Source organism: Oncorhynchus mykiss, chromosome 14, assembly GCF_057628025.1.
Source record: "Oncorhynchus mykiss isolate SJ-2025 chromosome 14, ASM5762802v1, whole genome shotgun sequence".
In the NCBI taxonomy this organism is placed as follows: Eukaryota; Metazoa; Chordata; class Actinopteri; order Salmoniformes; family Salmonidae; genus Oncorhynchus; species Oncorhynchus mykiss.
This window is the reverse complement of record NC_143035.1, coordinates 25,961,059-25,976,618: the sequence shown is the minus strand read 5'-3', so window position 1 is coordinate 25,976,618 and position 15,560 is coordinate 25,961,059. Positions and strand designations below refer to the sequence as shown.

The 15,560-nt window shown below is 43.4% G+C and overlaps 1 protein-coding gene and 1 long non-coding RNA gene across 4 annotated transcripts in view; one reads left to right on the top strand and one right to left on the bottom strand.

Annotated features, from left to right (window-relative positions):
- LOC149978334 (uncharacterized) overlaps positions 1-15,560 on the bottom strand; it is a 1,052,250-nt gene that overhangs the window by 859,038 nt on the left and 177,652 nt on the right. The gene's annotated exons all lie outside the window — the stretch shown is intronic.
- The window catches only part of LOC110489032 (protocadherin-1), a 388,535-nt gene that overhangs the window by 236,699 nt on the left and 136,276 nt on the right, over positions 1-15,560 (top strand). For all 3 annotated transcript variants that reach the window (XM_036943184.2, XM_021561580.3, XM_036943185.2), the window contains exon 4: positions 9,148-9,367. In XM_036943184.2, the coding sequence (XP_036799079.1) occupies positions 9,148-9,367 (220 nt within the window). The remainder of the gene's footprint in view (positions 1-9,147; positions 9,368-15,560) is intronic.

Sequence of the window (15,560 nt, the reverse complement as noted above, 5' to 3'; positions counted from 1 at the left end):
TCTTCTCCCTGTACTGATCAGTTCTTATGAGACCACATCACGTCTTCTCCCTCTACTGATCAGTTCTTATTAGACCACATCACCTCTTCTCCCTGTACTGATCTGTTCTTACTATGAGACCACATTACCTCTTCTCCCTGTATTGATCAGTTCTTACTATGAGACCACGTCACCTCTTCTCCCTGTACTGATCAGTTCTTATTAGACCACATCACCTCTTCTCCCTGTACTGATCAGTTCTTATGAGACCACATCACCTCTTCTCCCTGTAATGATCAGTTCTTACTATTAGACCACATCACCTCTTATCAATGTACTGATCAGTTCTTATGAGACCACATCACCTCTTCTCCCTGTACTGATCTGTTCTTACTATGAGACCACATCACCTCGTCTCCCTGTACTGATCAGTTCTTATGAGACCACATCACATGTTCACCCTGGACTCATCAGTTCTTATGAGACCACATCATCTCTTCTCACTGTACTGATCAGTTCTTATGAGACCTTATCAAATATTCTCCCTGTACTGATCAGTTCTTACTATGAGACCACATCACCTCTTCTCCCTGTACTGATCAATTCTTACTATGAGACCACATCACCTTTTCTCCCTGTACTGATCAGTTCTTATTAGACCACATCACCTATTCTTCCTGTACTGATCTGTTCTTACTATGAGACCACATCATCTCGTCTCCCTGTACTGATCAGTTCTTATGAGACCACATCACATGTTCTCCCTGGACTCATCAGTTCTTATGAGAACACATCAAATATTCTCCCTGTACTGATCAGTTCTTACTATGAGACCACATCACCTCTTCTCCCTGTGCTGATCAATTCTTACTATGAGACCACATCACCTCTTCTCCCTTTACGTATCAGTTATTTTGAGACCACATCACATCTTCTCCCTGTACTGATCTGTTCTTACTACATGCCACATCACCTCTTCTCACTGTACTGATCAGTTCTTACTATGAGACCACATCACCTCTTCTCCCTGTACTGATCAATTCTTACTATGAGACCACATCACCTTTTCTCCCTGTACTGATCAGTTCTTATTAGACCACATCACCTATTCTCCCTCTACTGATCTGTTCTTACTATGAGACCACATCATCTCGTCTCCCTGTACTGATCAGTTCTTATGAGACCACATCACATGTTCTCCCTGGACTCATCAGTTCTTATGAGAACACATCATCTCTTCTCACTGTACTGATCAGTTCTTATGAGACCTTATCAAATATTCTCCCTGTACTGATCAGTTCTTACTATGAGACCACATCACCTCTTCTCCCTGTGCTGATCAATTCTTACTACGAGACCACATCACCTCTTCTCCCTTTACGTATCAGTTATTTTGAGACCACATCACATCTTCTCCCTGTACTGATCTGTTCTTACTACATGCCACATCACCTCTTCTCACTGTACTGATCAGTTCTTACTATGAGACCACATCACCTCTTCTCCCTGTACTGATCTGTTCTTAATATGAGACCACATCACCTCTTCTCCCTGTACTGATCAGTTCTTATGAGACCACATCACCTCTTCTCCCTGTACTGATCAGTTCATATGAGACCACATCAAATCTTCTCACTATACTGATCTGTTTTTACTATGAGACCACATAACCTCTTCTCTCTGTACTGATCTGTTCTTACTTTGAGACCACATCACCTCTTCTCCCTGTACTGATATTTTCTTATGAGTCATCATCACCTCTTCTCCCTCTACTGATCGGTTCTTACTATGAGACCGCATCACCCTCTTCTCCCTGATCAGTTCTTACAATGAGACCACATCACCTCTTGTCCCTGTACTGATCTGTTCTTGCTATGAGACCACATCACCTCTTCTCCCTGCACTGATCAGTTCTTACTATGAGACAACATCACCTCTTCTCCCTGTACTGATCTGTTCTTACTATGAGACCGCATCACCTCTTCTCCCTGATCAGTTCTTACTTTGAGACCACATCACCTCTTCTCCCTGATCTGTTCTTCTATGGGACCACATCACCTCTTCTCACTGTACTTATCTGTTCTTATGAGATCACATCAACTCTTCTCCCTGTACTGATCAGTTCTTATGAGACCACATCACCTCTTCTCCCTTTACGTATCAGTTATTTTGAGACCACATCACATCTTCTCCCTGTACTGATCTGTTCTTACTACATGCCACATCACCTCTTCTCACTGTACTGATCTGTTCTTACTTTGAGACCACATCACCTCTTCTCCCTGTACTGATCTGTTCTTAATATGAGACCACATAACCTATTCTCCCTGTACTGATCTTTTCTTATGAGTCATCATCACCTCTTCTCCCTCTACTGATCGGTTCTTACTATGAGACCGCATCACCCTCTTCTCCCTGATCAGTTCTTACAATGAGACCACATCACCTCTTGTCCCTGTACTGATCTGTTCTTGCTATGAGACCACATCACCTCTTCTCCCTGCACTGATCAGTTCTTACTATGAGACAACATCACCTCTTCTCCCTGTACTGATCTGTTCTTACTATGAGACCGCATCACCTCTTCTCCCTGATCTGTTCTTCTATGGGACCACATCACCTCTTCTCACTGTACTTATCTGTTCTTATGAGATCACATCACCTCTTCTCCCTGTACTGATCAGTTCTTATGAGACCACATCACCTATTCTCCCTGTAATGATCAGCTCTTACTATGAGACCACATCACCTCTTCTCCCTGTACTGATCTGTTCCTATTAGACCACATAACCTCTTCTCAATGTACTGATCAGTTCTTACTAGGAGACCACCATAACCACTTCTCCCTGTAGTGATCAATTCTTACTATGAGACCATATCACCTCTTCTCCCTGTACTGATCAGTTCTTATGAGACAACATCACCTCTTCTCCCTGTACTGATCAGTTCTTACGAGACCACATCACGTCTTCTCCCTGTACAGATCAGTTCTTATGAGACCGTATCACATCTTCTCCCGGTACTGATCTGTTCTTACTATGAGACCACATTACCTCTTCTCCCTGTACTGATCTGTTCATACTATGAGTCCGCATCACCTCTTCTCCCTGATCAGTTCTTACTATGAGACCACATCACCTCTTCTCCCTGATCTGTTCTTCTATGGGACCACATCACCTCTTCTCACTGTACTTATCTGTTCTTATGAGATCACATCACCTCTTCTCCCTCTACTGATCTGTTCTTACTATGACACCATATCACCTCTTATCCCTGTACTGATCTGTTCTTATGAGACCACGTCACCTCTTCTCCCTGTACTGATGAGTTTTTATGAGACCACATCACCTCTTCTCCCTGTACTGATCTGTTCTTACTATGAGACCATATCACCTCTTCTCCCTGTACTGATTAGTTCTTACTATGAGACCATATCACATCTTCACCCTGTACTGATCTGTTCTTATGAGACCACATCACCTCTTCTCCCTGTACTGATCAGTTCTTATGAGACCACATCACCTCTTCTCCCTGTACTGATCTGTTCTTATGAGACCACATCACCTCTTCTCCCTGTATTGATCTGTTCTTTCTATGAGACCACATCACCTCTTCTCCCTGTACTGATCAGTTCTTACTATGAGACTACATCACCCCTTCTCCCTGTACTGATCTGTTCTTACTATAAGACCACATCACCTCTTCTCCCTGTACTGATCAGTTCTTATGAGATTACATCACCTCTTCTCCCTGTACTGATCAGTTCTTACGAGACCACATCACATCTTCTCCCTGTACAGATCAGTTCTTATGAGACCACATCACATCTTCTCCCGGTACTGATCTGTTCTTACTATGAGACCACATCACCTCCTCTCCCTGTACTGATCAGTTCTTATTAGACCACATCACCTCTTCTCCCTGTACTGATCAGTTCTTACTATAAGACCACATCACCTCTTCTTTCTGTACTGATCTGTTCTTATGAGACCACATCACCTCTTCTCCCTGTACTGATCAGTTCTTATGAGATTACATCACCTCTTCTCCCTGTACTGATCAGTTCTTACGAGACCACATCACGTCTTCTCCCTGTACAGATCAGTTCTTATGAGACCACATCACATCTTCTCCCGGTACTGATCTGTTCTTACTATGAGACCACATCACCTCTTCTCCCTGTACTGATCAGTTCTTATTAGACCACATCACCTCTTCTCCTTGTACTGATCAGTTCTTACTATGAGACCACATCACCTCTTCTCCCTGTTCTGATCTTTTCTTATGAGTCATCATCACCTCTTCTCCCTCTACTGATCGGTTCTTACTATGAGACCGCATCACTCTCTTCTCCCTGATCAGTTCTTACAATGAGACCACATCAACTCTTCTCCCTGTACTGATCTGTTCTTGCTATGAGACCACATCACCTCTTCTCCCTGCACTGATCAGTTCTTACTATGAGACCACATCACCTCTTCTCCCTGCACTGATCTGTTCTTACTATGAGACCGCATCACCTCCTCTCCCTGATCAGTTCTTACTATGAGACCACATCACCTCTTCTCCCTGATCTGTTCTTCTATGGGACCACATCACCTCTTCTCACTGTACTGATCTGTTCTTATGAGATCACATCACCTCTTCTCCCTGTACTGAACTGTTCTTATGATAACACATCACCTCTTCTCCCTGTACTGATTAGTTCTTACTATGAGACCACATCACCTCTTCTCCCTGTACTGATCTGTTCTTACTATGAGACCACATCACCTCTTCTCCCTGTACTGATCTGTTCTTATGAGACCACATCTCCTCTTCTCCCTGTACTGATCTGTTCTTTCTATGAGACCACATCACCTCGTCTCCCTGTACTGATCAGTTCTTACTATGAGACCACATCACCCCTTCTCCCTGTACTGATCTGTTCTTACTATGAGAACATATCACCTCTTCTCCCTGTACTGAACTGTTCTTATGAGACCACATCACCTCTTCTTCCTCTTCTGATTAGTTCTTACTATGAGACCACATCACCTCTTCTCCCTTTACTGATCTGTTCTTATGAGACCACATCACCTCTTCTCACTGTACTGATCTGTTCTAATGAGACCACATCACCTCTTCTCCCTGTACTGATCAGTTTATCTGAGACCACATCACCTCTTCTCCCTGTACTGATCAGTTCGTCTGAGACCACATCACCTCTTCTCACTGTACTGATCTGTTCTTATGAGACCACATCACCTCTTCTCCATGTACTGATCATTTCTTATGAGACCATATCACCTCTTCTCCATCTAGGAGTGCCCTATGATCTCCCCACATCAGTGTTCCCTCCATTCAATTTGACACACATGCACGCATTCTCTTTCTTTTTCTCTTTCTCTTTTTCTTTCTCTCTCTATCGCTCTCGCTGACATCTCCTCCTTCTCCCTTCATCTCTCCACCTCCTCCCTTACTCTGCCCTATGGCAACTGAATTCTAGCGTCTGCCAGCTTGAAACCGTTACAAAAATCCCCCAGCATTCCATTTGTCCTGGCACATTATTGTTTCATTTTTGGAGCGCCTGATGCAGGTACTTAGTACTGCAGGTGCATTTTACCGTGGAGCCAATCGTAGCCTGCGGCATAGTTCTCATGCCTAACATACTCCTGCCCTGCTTGACTAGGGCCAGGGGAACTAGAGAGAGAGAGAGAGCAGGATTTGGCAGATAAAGCGAGAGAGAGGTAGAAAGAGAGAGGGAGAAAAAGGGAGAGAGAGGGATGAAGGGAGCTTTTTGTTTGTGGTTGAGTGCTGTTTTGGCTCCGGGGCTGCTCAGTGTGTGAGCGCGTGTGTATGCGCGCGTGTGTGTGTGTCTGCGCAACCGCTCAGCATTAGCAACAGGAGCTGTAGTTTTGTCTCTCCGGGTGGCATGAATAGCATTCATAATCTCACTCTATCTTTCTTTTTCTCTCACTCTCTTTTTCTCACTCTCTCTTTCTCTCACTATCTCTTGTACTGCAGCTGTTACTCTTTCCCCATCTTCATACTGACCACAATGGAGAGGTAGCATTATCATTACAAGAAGCTCTGAACTTGACATTGTGTGTGTGTGTGTGTGTGTGTGTGTGTGTGTGTTTGTGTGTGTATGTGCCTACATGCGTGTGTACAATATGTTTGTGTGTGAGATGTTGTTGTTACATGAGTGTGTGTCCATGCATACTTGATAGCGAGAGACATTCATGAGAATGCATAATATTTTCTCAACCAGTCTTAATGAGGATTTCTCTCTCTCTCTCTCTCTCTCTCTCTCTCTCTCTCTCTCTCTCTCTCTCTCTCTCTCTCTCTCTCTCTCTCTCTCTCTCTCTCTCTCTCACACACACTGCTCTCTCTCCCTCTTTCTCTCCCTCTCTCTCTCTCTATCACACACACACACACACACACACACACACACACACACACACACACACACACACACACACACACACACACACACACACACACACACACACACACACACACACACACACACACACACTCTTTGTTGCTCGGAGCTTCTTGTAATAAGGCTACCCCTCCTTTGTGTTCAGTATGAAGATGGGGAAAGAGTAACAGCTGCAGTACAGAGGAAAAGGGAGGGAGAAAACACATACAGCCTTGCTATCTCCACATTCCACCTCAAACCTCACAAACACAGCCGAGAGGCAATGGAGGGTATCCAGTCTTGCATTGTTCAGTGTCTGGTTTTAATAATCTGAAGAAGGACAATGTGTCTCCCTGTCAGCTACTGAAGGACCCCTCCTATCTGTCTGTACGGGCAGCTGGCCGCATGCACGGCCATGCGCTATCTCAATGGATGAATCCTCTTCATTCTTTCATTTAGTTACTTCCTCCACATCTTAGCCAAGGGCTATAGACATGAGGTGGAAAACAATAACTGTTTCTTCTTCTTTCTGCTCTGAGAGGAGGCTTGTTGGCGCTATCAGGAGCAAAAGAGGATTGTGGGTGTTTTTATCTTACATCTTTTTCATTTTGGACAGGTGTCCTGTCTAGGTCAGAGATTAGTGCTATCCGCTGACCCCGCCTTTATGTTTTATGTAGAAATATGTTTTCAATTTGGTTAAAATATTTAAATATCTTCTAAACACATACAAGTTGATGATAATGTAAACACCACACACACACAGAATTCAATTGACTATCCAAAGGACTATGGACAGAAATGAGCTGTTCAGCCATCTTCAGCCATTATGTTAATATGGAGATGCTAATTATTCTGTATTTTCCCTATTCATTTGAACTTTTTGGGCTTCCCAACCAAATTCTCATTGAAAGAAAGTCCAAGCAGAGGTAGATCTGTTCTATGTGTGCAATTTCTATGCTTCCTGTTCTTAAGTTTAGTTTTTGCATCTTTTACTTTAGGTTTTGTACGCTAGCTTCAAACAGCTGGAAATCTAATATTTTTGGTTATTGAAAAGGTATTTTACGGTGGTTTAGATGGTACAATGACTGCTTATCTAGTTGCATAATCTGAAATTAGGCAAACTTTCAAATTTGAGCAATTAGGAAATGGCGGAGAAATTTCTGCATATTGCACCTTTAAATCAATTTCACAAGTACAATTTAATAAAGCTTTCATTATACACAAATGTTTGAGTCGTAATAATGACACAATGATCCTCACTCATCGACAGAGGTCATCTCGACATAAAATCGCCACCTTGCTACACAGTTTTAAGTGGAACTGGGATGCAACTGACGTTTCTAGGGGTTCTATAGTCTATATTCATAGTTCCACGGAGCTGCTGTTCCACTTTCCCATGATACAACCTGCTGAGCAGCCTCTTCTATTTACAGCCTGTACTGGGGCAACTCCAACAAGTCTTGCTGCGGAAACAAAGAAATAAACAAAAAGAAAAACAAACATTTCATAGTGGCTTTTTATGTAGGTTTGTCTGGGGTTTAATGGACACAGTGGCAGATAAAGGGTGGCGTATATGAGATTTTTACAAAATTATGAGTGAGAGAGACAGAGACGGAGACAGAGAGAGAGAGAGAGACAGAGAGAGCAAGAGTGAGACAGAGAGAGAGAGAGAGAGAGAGAGAGAGAGAGGGAGAATAATACCCATTGAAATGAAACATTCCCTATCTCAACTTTCTCTCTCACACTTCCCCCTCTCTTACTCTTTCTGCCTTCTCTCCACACATTTCTATCTTTATTTCCCCTTTAGCTGTGTGTCTCAGTGACTTCCTGAGAGCAAGCCAGTTTCTATAGTTGGAGATAGTATAGTTGCTGGTGTAGTGTGAGCTCCTTGACAGCGCTCTCTAAGTCTTTCCCAGACCCAATTTGCGGGCCTGTCTCTTCCTATAGTGATTGAGGGCCTGTGCTTGTCAGCCAGGGGGTCCCTCAGGGATCTGTGACGCACCCGTCCTCTTTATCAGACCTGGCTGTAGCAGTCAAGGAGGATTTAGTTAACTGTGAGGTAATACACTCCGCACAGAGAGTGTATATATGTGTGTGTGTGCTTCCTTGTGTGTATTTGTGTATGTGCGCATGTGTGAGATATGAAAGCATCCTTTATGTGAGTGTGTATTAGGGATGTGAATGATTGTGTGGTGTGTGTAGCAGGCAGTAGTTAAATCACCTGTGTGGTGTGTGTAGCAGGCAGTAGTTAAATCACCTGTGTGGTGTGTGTAGCAGGCAGTAGTTAAATCACCTGTGTGGTGTGTGTAGCAGGCAGTAGTTAAATCACCTGTGTGGTGTGTGTAGCAGGCAGTAGTTAAATCACCTGTGTGGTGTGTGTAGCAGGCAGTAGTTAAATCACCTGTGTGGTGTGTGTCTGTGAGCCTCTGTACCTCATTCCAGTCCCCAGTACCCTCCAGAGGAATGAGTGAGTCACGTCCGACGCCAGCACAAGTGGGAAGGCTAATTGTATTTTAATTATGCTGCCATCAAACACACGACTCAGACAGCTGCTTTCCCCCTCATATCCCCTCCTTTACACACACACACACACACACACACACACACACACACACACACACACACACACACACACACACACACACACACACACACACACACACACACACACACCAGCGAGGGACCACGTATCCACAGAGCTGTTCATGAAACCAATGGAGTGCAACCGACCTAACATGTCCCTTCTTCTCTTCCTATCACAGCTCCCCCATCGCCGAGTGACCTTCTCCACAGCCAATCAGGCTCAAGACCTGCAGGACCCCTCCCAGCACAGCTACTACGACAGCGGATTGGAGGAATCGGAGACCCCCAGCTCCAAATCGTCATCGGGGCCCCGCATTGGGCCCCTGGCCCTGCCTGAGGACCACTACGAGAGGACCACCCCGGACGGCAGTATCGGAGAGATGGAGCACCCGGAGAACGGTAAGAGCAGGTGGTGTTTCCCCCCACTCTTCCTCTTTTCACCCCCTCCTCTTCATCAATTCATCCTTTCTGGAGTGTGCCCTCTACTGTCCACATATGGACTTGAAGAGTGAACACACTGACACATATAAAAGCAATGGGAGTATGACAAGACATGACATTGGTATATAGACGATAGTAAAAGGACCTCTGACAAGACATGATAAATGTAGATAGACGATAGTAACAGGACCTCTAACAAGACATGACATATAAAGAGACTTGCCAAAACTACAGTTTGTAAACAAAAAATGTGTGTCATGGTTGAAAAAAGAGTTTTAATGACTCCAACCTACGTGTATGTAAACTACTGACTTCAACTATATGTAGATAGACGATAATAACAGGACCTCTGACAAGACATGGCATTGGTAGATAAACAATAGTAAAATTACCTCTGACAAGACATGACATTGGTAGATAGACGATAGTAAAAATACCTCTGACAAGACATGACATTGTTAGATAGACGATAGTAAAATTACCTCTGACAAGACATGACATTGGTAGATAGACGATAGTAACAGGACCTCTGACAAGACATGACATTGGTCGATAGATGATAGTAACAGGACCTCTGACAAGACATGACATTGGTCGATAAATAATAGTTAAAGGACCTCTGACAAGACATTACATATATAGAGAGATGATAGTAACAGGACCTCTGACAAGACATTACATATTGTAACGGTTCTCTTGTTGTGAAGTAGAAGCGGACCAAAAAGCAGCGTGGTGGTTGTTCATTGTATTTTAATGAAGACACTATACATGAACAAACTAACGAAAACAAGAAACGTGAGAACTCAAAACAGCCCTATCTGGTGCAAACACAAAGACAGGAACAATCACCCACAAACACACAGTGAAACCCAGGCTACCTAAGTATGATTCTCAATCAGAGACAACTAATGACACCTGCCTCTGATTGAGAACCATACTAGGCCGAAAACATAGAACTGCCCCAAAACATAGAAAAACAAACATAGACTGCCCACCCAACTCACGCCCTGACCATACTAAATAAATACAAAACAAAGGAAATAGAGGTCAGAACGTGACACATATATAGATAGACGATAGTAACAGGACCTCTGACAAGACATGACATTGGTGGATAGACAATAGTAAAATGCCCTCTGACAAGACATCTACAATAGTTATGGCATATAATTGATAGTATAGTCCAATCAACAGTAAATTACTGACATGATGGTTGTTAAAATGAGCATGCCCTGTATCTATAGATTGACTTTCTGTTTATAAGTATTCGTTTGATTTGATCTATATGTGGTAAGCCTATAGCATATACTTCAAGTGCAATGTGTTATCTCCCAATGCATTTTGCGACTGTATAGTTCCACACAATGAATGCAGACACAACCCCAACACACAGACACTCTCACACACTGTAAACATAAACACATGGGAAACACACATTGGTATCGTGAACAGAATGGAGGAGAGAAAGAGAGAGAGAGTGACTGGTAAAATTATGTGTGTATCAGACTCACACAGCCAGTGTAACGGCAAGGGAGACGATCCCTGGCCCAAATGGCAAAGATGTCCTTACCCATCAGAGAGTACTGTGGGCCGCAGGGAGGGGAAACAGGGAGACTCTTTCTCGCTCTCTCTCACTTTCCTCCTCTCTCTCTTTCTCTGTACCTGCGCTGGTAGCACGTATGCCATCTGTAAATACAATTACCCACAGCTGCACTCAGACGACCAGTGGCTAGAGCCACCACCCAGCCCAGCGAAAAGGTAAAAGGAGGAAAAAAGTGAGGGAAAAATTAAAGGAGGAAAATGTCTGTTCCCTGTTACATAGTAAATGAGGTCAGGGTGATGGTGGGTGGAAGAGGGAGGGAAGAGGTGGAGGAGGCATGAAGATTCCTCATGTTGAAGGGGTTTCAAGTTATGAAGATACTGGTGGGGGGGGGGGGGGGGGGGGGATCTTCCACTGGGATGGTCAAACTTGTTCTGGCTGCAGGTATTTTCCCAAGGAAGAGTGCACATCTGTTTGGGTCTGTTCGTGTGTATGTGTGTGTGACTGTGACTGTGTGGTGTGCCTGTTCACTTGACAGCAATTACACACAGACTTATGGACGCACTGTCCTTACCAGCTGTGTGCTCTGCACAGAACCGTAACTAGATATCTTTATATATGTATTTTGATGAGCTGATCTGCATACTGAACAAAGCTGCCGTGGAAACCCTTACTCACACATGTATAAGCTCCCGGAAAGCATATTATCTAGTCGCTTATCCTGTGTGTCCCGCTGGCCCACCTGTCACTAGCCTAACAAAGACCCCGCAAGTGTAAATTGACCCTTACAGAGGTGGTCCGTCTTCAGCCGAGCGATTCCAGAACAGTCCCTGAACCAGCAGACCTCCCCCCGCACTGTATTGTGTTCCCGGATCACACGCCGGCACAATGGAGCTAAGAATAGGAGGCAGAGACGTTCAAATAAAAGCCCTCCCTCCCGCAGCATCGCCCCAGATGTCTATAACAGAGCCCATCCAGGAAGAACAGGCCCCAGCTATAAATACACTCCATCTTTCCAACAGCCTTCTACTCAACATAGGCCATCGAATAGGAGCTATGACGGTTGTCTTAGAGCTATATGGTACCACTCAAATCAAATCAAATTTGATTTTGTTGCATGCGCTGAATACAACCTTGCTGTGAAACGCCCTTAACCAACAATGCAGTTGGAGCTCAAAGCAGAGTTAAGAAAATATTTACTAAATAAACTAAAGTAAGAAATAAAATAAAAAGTAACACAATAACAATAACGAGTTCTTGCACAAGGGGTACGGTACCAAGTCAACAGGTTAGTCGAGGCAATTTGTACGGTACTGTGGGAGAGTAAGTGAATGGGTGCTAATGGGACTGAGGTTTGGGGTGAAGGAGGGAGGAAGTGGCTCTGTCCTGAATTTGTTTAAGTTCCTCCTCTGTGGTGCATGTCTTGCTTCGTCAATGTTCCAACTTTATAGTAGGACGATAACACAACATTACTGTGGTATTATTTCAACACACACACACACACGCACGCACACACACACACACGCGCACGCAAACAAGCACGCACGCACATATACACACACACACACACACACACACACACACACACACACACACACACACACACACACACACACACACACACACACACACACACACACACATACACACACACACACACACACACACTCTCTCTTTCCCCCAAAGAGGACTGCATCATCCTAGTAACACAGAGGTCAGGGCAATAGTTAAAGGAAAATAATGGCTGTATTTCTGGATATGACTGATACCGGCTGAATTTCTGGATATGACTAATACCTGCTGTATTTCTGGATATGACTCATACCTGCTGTATTTCAGAAAATGACTCATACCTGCTGTATTTCTGGATATGACTGATACCTGCTGTATTTCTGGATATGACTCATACCTGCTGTATTTCTGGATATGACTCATACTTGCTGTATTTCTGGATATGACTCATACTTGCTGTATTTCTGGATATGACTCATACCTGCTGTATTTCTGGATATGACTCATACATGCTGTATTTCTGGATATGACTAATACCGGCTGTATTTCTGGATGTGACTAATACCTGCTGTATTTCTGGATATGACTCATACCGGCTGTATTTCTGGATATGACTGATACCTGCTGTATTTCTGGATATGACTGATAACTGCTGTATTTCTGGATATGACTGATACCAGCTGTATTTCTGGATATGACTGATACCGGCTGTATTTCTGGATGTGACTCATACCGGCTGTATTTCTGGATATGACTGATACCTGCTGTATTTCTGGATATGACTGATACCGTCTGTATTTCTGGATATGACTCATACCGGCTGTATATCTGGATATGACTGATACCTGCTGTATTTCTGGATATGACTCATACCGGCTGTATTTCTGGATATGACTGATACCTGCTGTATTTCTGGATATGACTGATACCGTCTGTATTTCTGGATATGACTCATACCGGCTGTATATCTGGATATGACTGATACCTGCTGTATTTCTGGATATGACTCATACCGGCTGTATTTCTGGATATGACTCATACCGGCTGTATTTCTGGATATGACTCATACCGGCTGTATTTCTGGAGATGACTCATACCGGCTGTATTTCTGGATATGACTGATACCGGCTGTATTTCTGGATATGACTCATACCGGCTGTATTTCTGGATATGACTCATACCTGCTGTATTTCTGAAAATGACTCATACCTGCTGTATTTCTGGATATGACTGATACCTGCTGTATTTCTGGATATGACTGATACTGGCTCATACCGGCTGTATTTCTGGATATGACTTATACCTGCTGTATTTCTGGATATGACTGATACCTGCTGTATTTCTGGATATGACTGATACCGGCTGTATTTCTGGATATGACTCATACCGGCTGTATTTCTGGAAATGACTGATACCGGCTGTATATCTGGATATGACTAATACTGGCTGTATTTCTGGATATGACTCATACCGGCTGTATTTCTGGAAATGCCTCACACCGGCTGTATTTCTGGATATGACTCATACCGGCTGTATTTCTGGATATGACTGATACCGGCTGTATTTCTGGATATGACTCATACCGGCTGTATTTCTGGATGTGACTAATACCTGCTGTATTTCTGGATATGACTCATACCGGCTGTATTTCTGGATATGACTGATACCTGCTGTATTTCTGGATATGACTGATAACTGCTGTATTTCTGGATATGACTGATACCAGCTGTATTTCTGGATATGACTGATACCGGCTGTATTTCTGGATGTGACTCATACCGGCTGTATTTCTGGATATGACTGATACCTGCTGTATTTCTGGATATGACTGATACCGTCTGTATTTCTGGATATGACTCATACCGGCTGTATATCTGGATATGACTGATACCTGCTGTATTTCTGGATATGACTCATACCGGCTGTATTTCTGGATATGACTGATACCTGCTGTATTTCTGGATATGACTGATACCGTCTGTATTTCTGGATATGACTCATACCGGCTGTATATCTGGATATGACTGATACCTGCTGTATTTCTGGATATGACTCATACCGGCTGTATTTCTGGATATGACTCATACCGGCTGTATTTCTGGATATGACTCATACCGGCTGTATTTCTGGAGATGACTCATACCGGCTGTATTTCTGGATATGACTGATACCGGCTGTATTTCTGGATATGACTCATACCGGCTGTATTTCTGGATATGACTCATACCTGCTGTATTTCTGAAAATGACTCATACCTGCTGTATTTCTGGATATGACTGATACCTGCTGTATTTCTGGATATGACTGATACTGGCTCATACCGGCTGTATTTCTGGATATGACTTATACCTGCTGTATTTCTGGATATGACTGATACCTGCTGTATTTCTGGATATGACTGATACCGGCTGTATTTCTGGATATGACTCATACCGGCTGTATTTCTGGAAATGACTGATACCGGCTGTATATCTGGATATGACTAATACTGGCTGTATTTCTGGATATGACTCATACCGGCTGTATTTCTGGAAATGCCTCACACCGGCTGTATTTCTGGATATGACTCATACCGGCTGTATTTCTGGATATGACTGATACCGGCTGTATTTCTGGATATGACTCATACCGGCTGTATTTCTGGATGTGACTAATACCTGCTGTATTTCTGGATATGACTCATACCGGCTGTATTTCTGGATATGACTGATACCTGCTGTATTTCTGGATATGACTGATAACTGCTGTATTTCTGGATATGACTGATACCAGCTGTATTTCTGGATATGACTGATACCGGCTGTATTTCTGGATGTGACTCATACCGGCTGTATTTCTGGATATGACTGATACCTGCTGTATTTCTGGATATGACTGATACCGTCTGTATTTCTGGATATGACTCATACCGGCTGTATATCTGGATATGACTGATACCTGCTGTATTTCTGGATATGACTCATACCGGCTGTATTTCTGGATATGACTGATACCTGCTGTATTTCTGGATATGACTGATACCGTCTGTATTTCTGGATATGACTCATACCGGCTGTATATCTGGATATGACTGATACCTGCTGTATTTCTGGATATGAC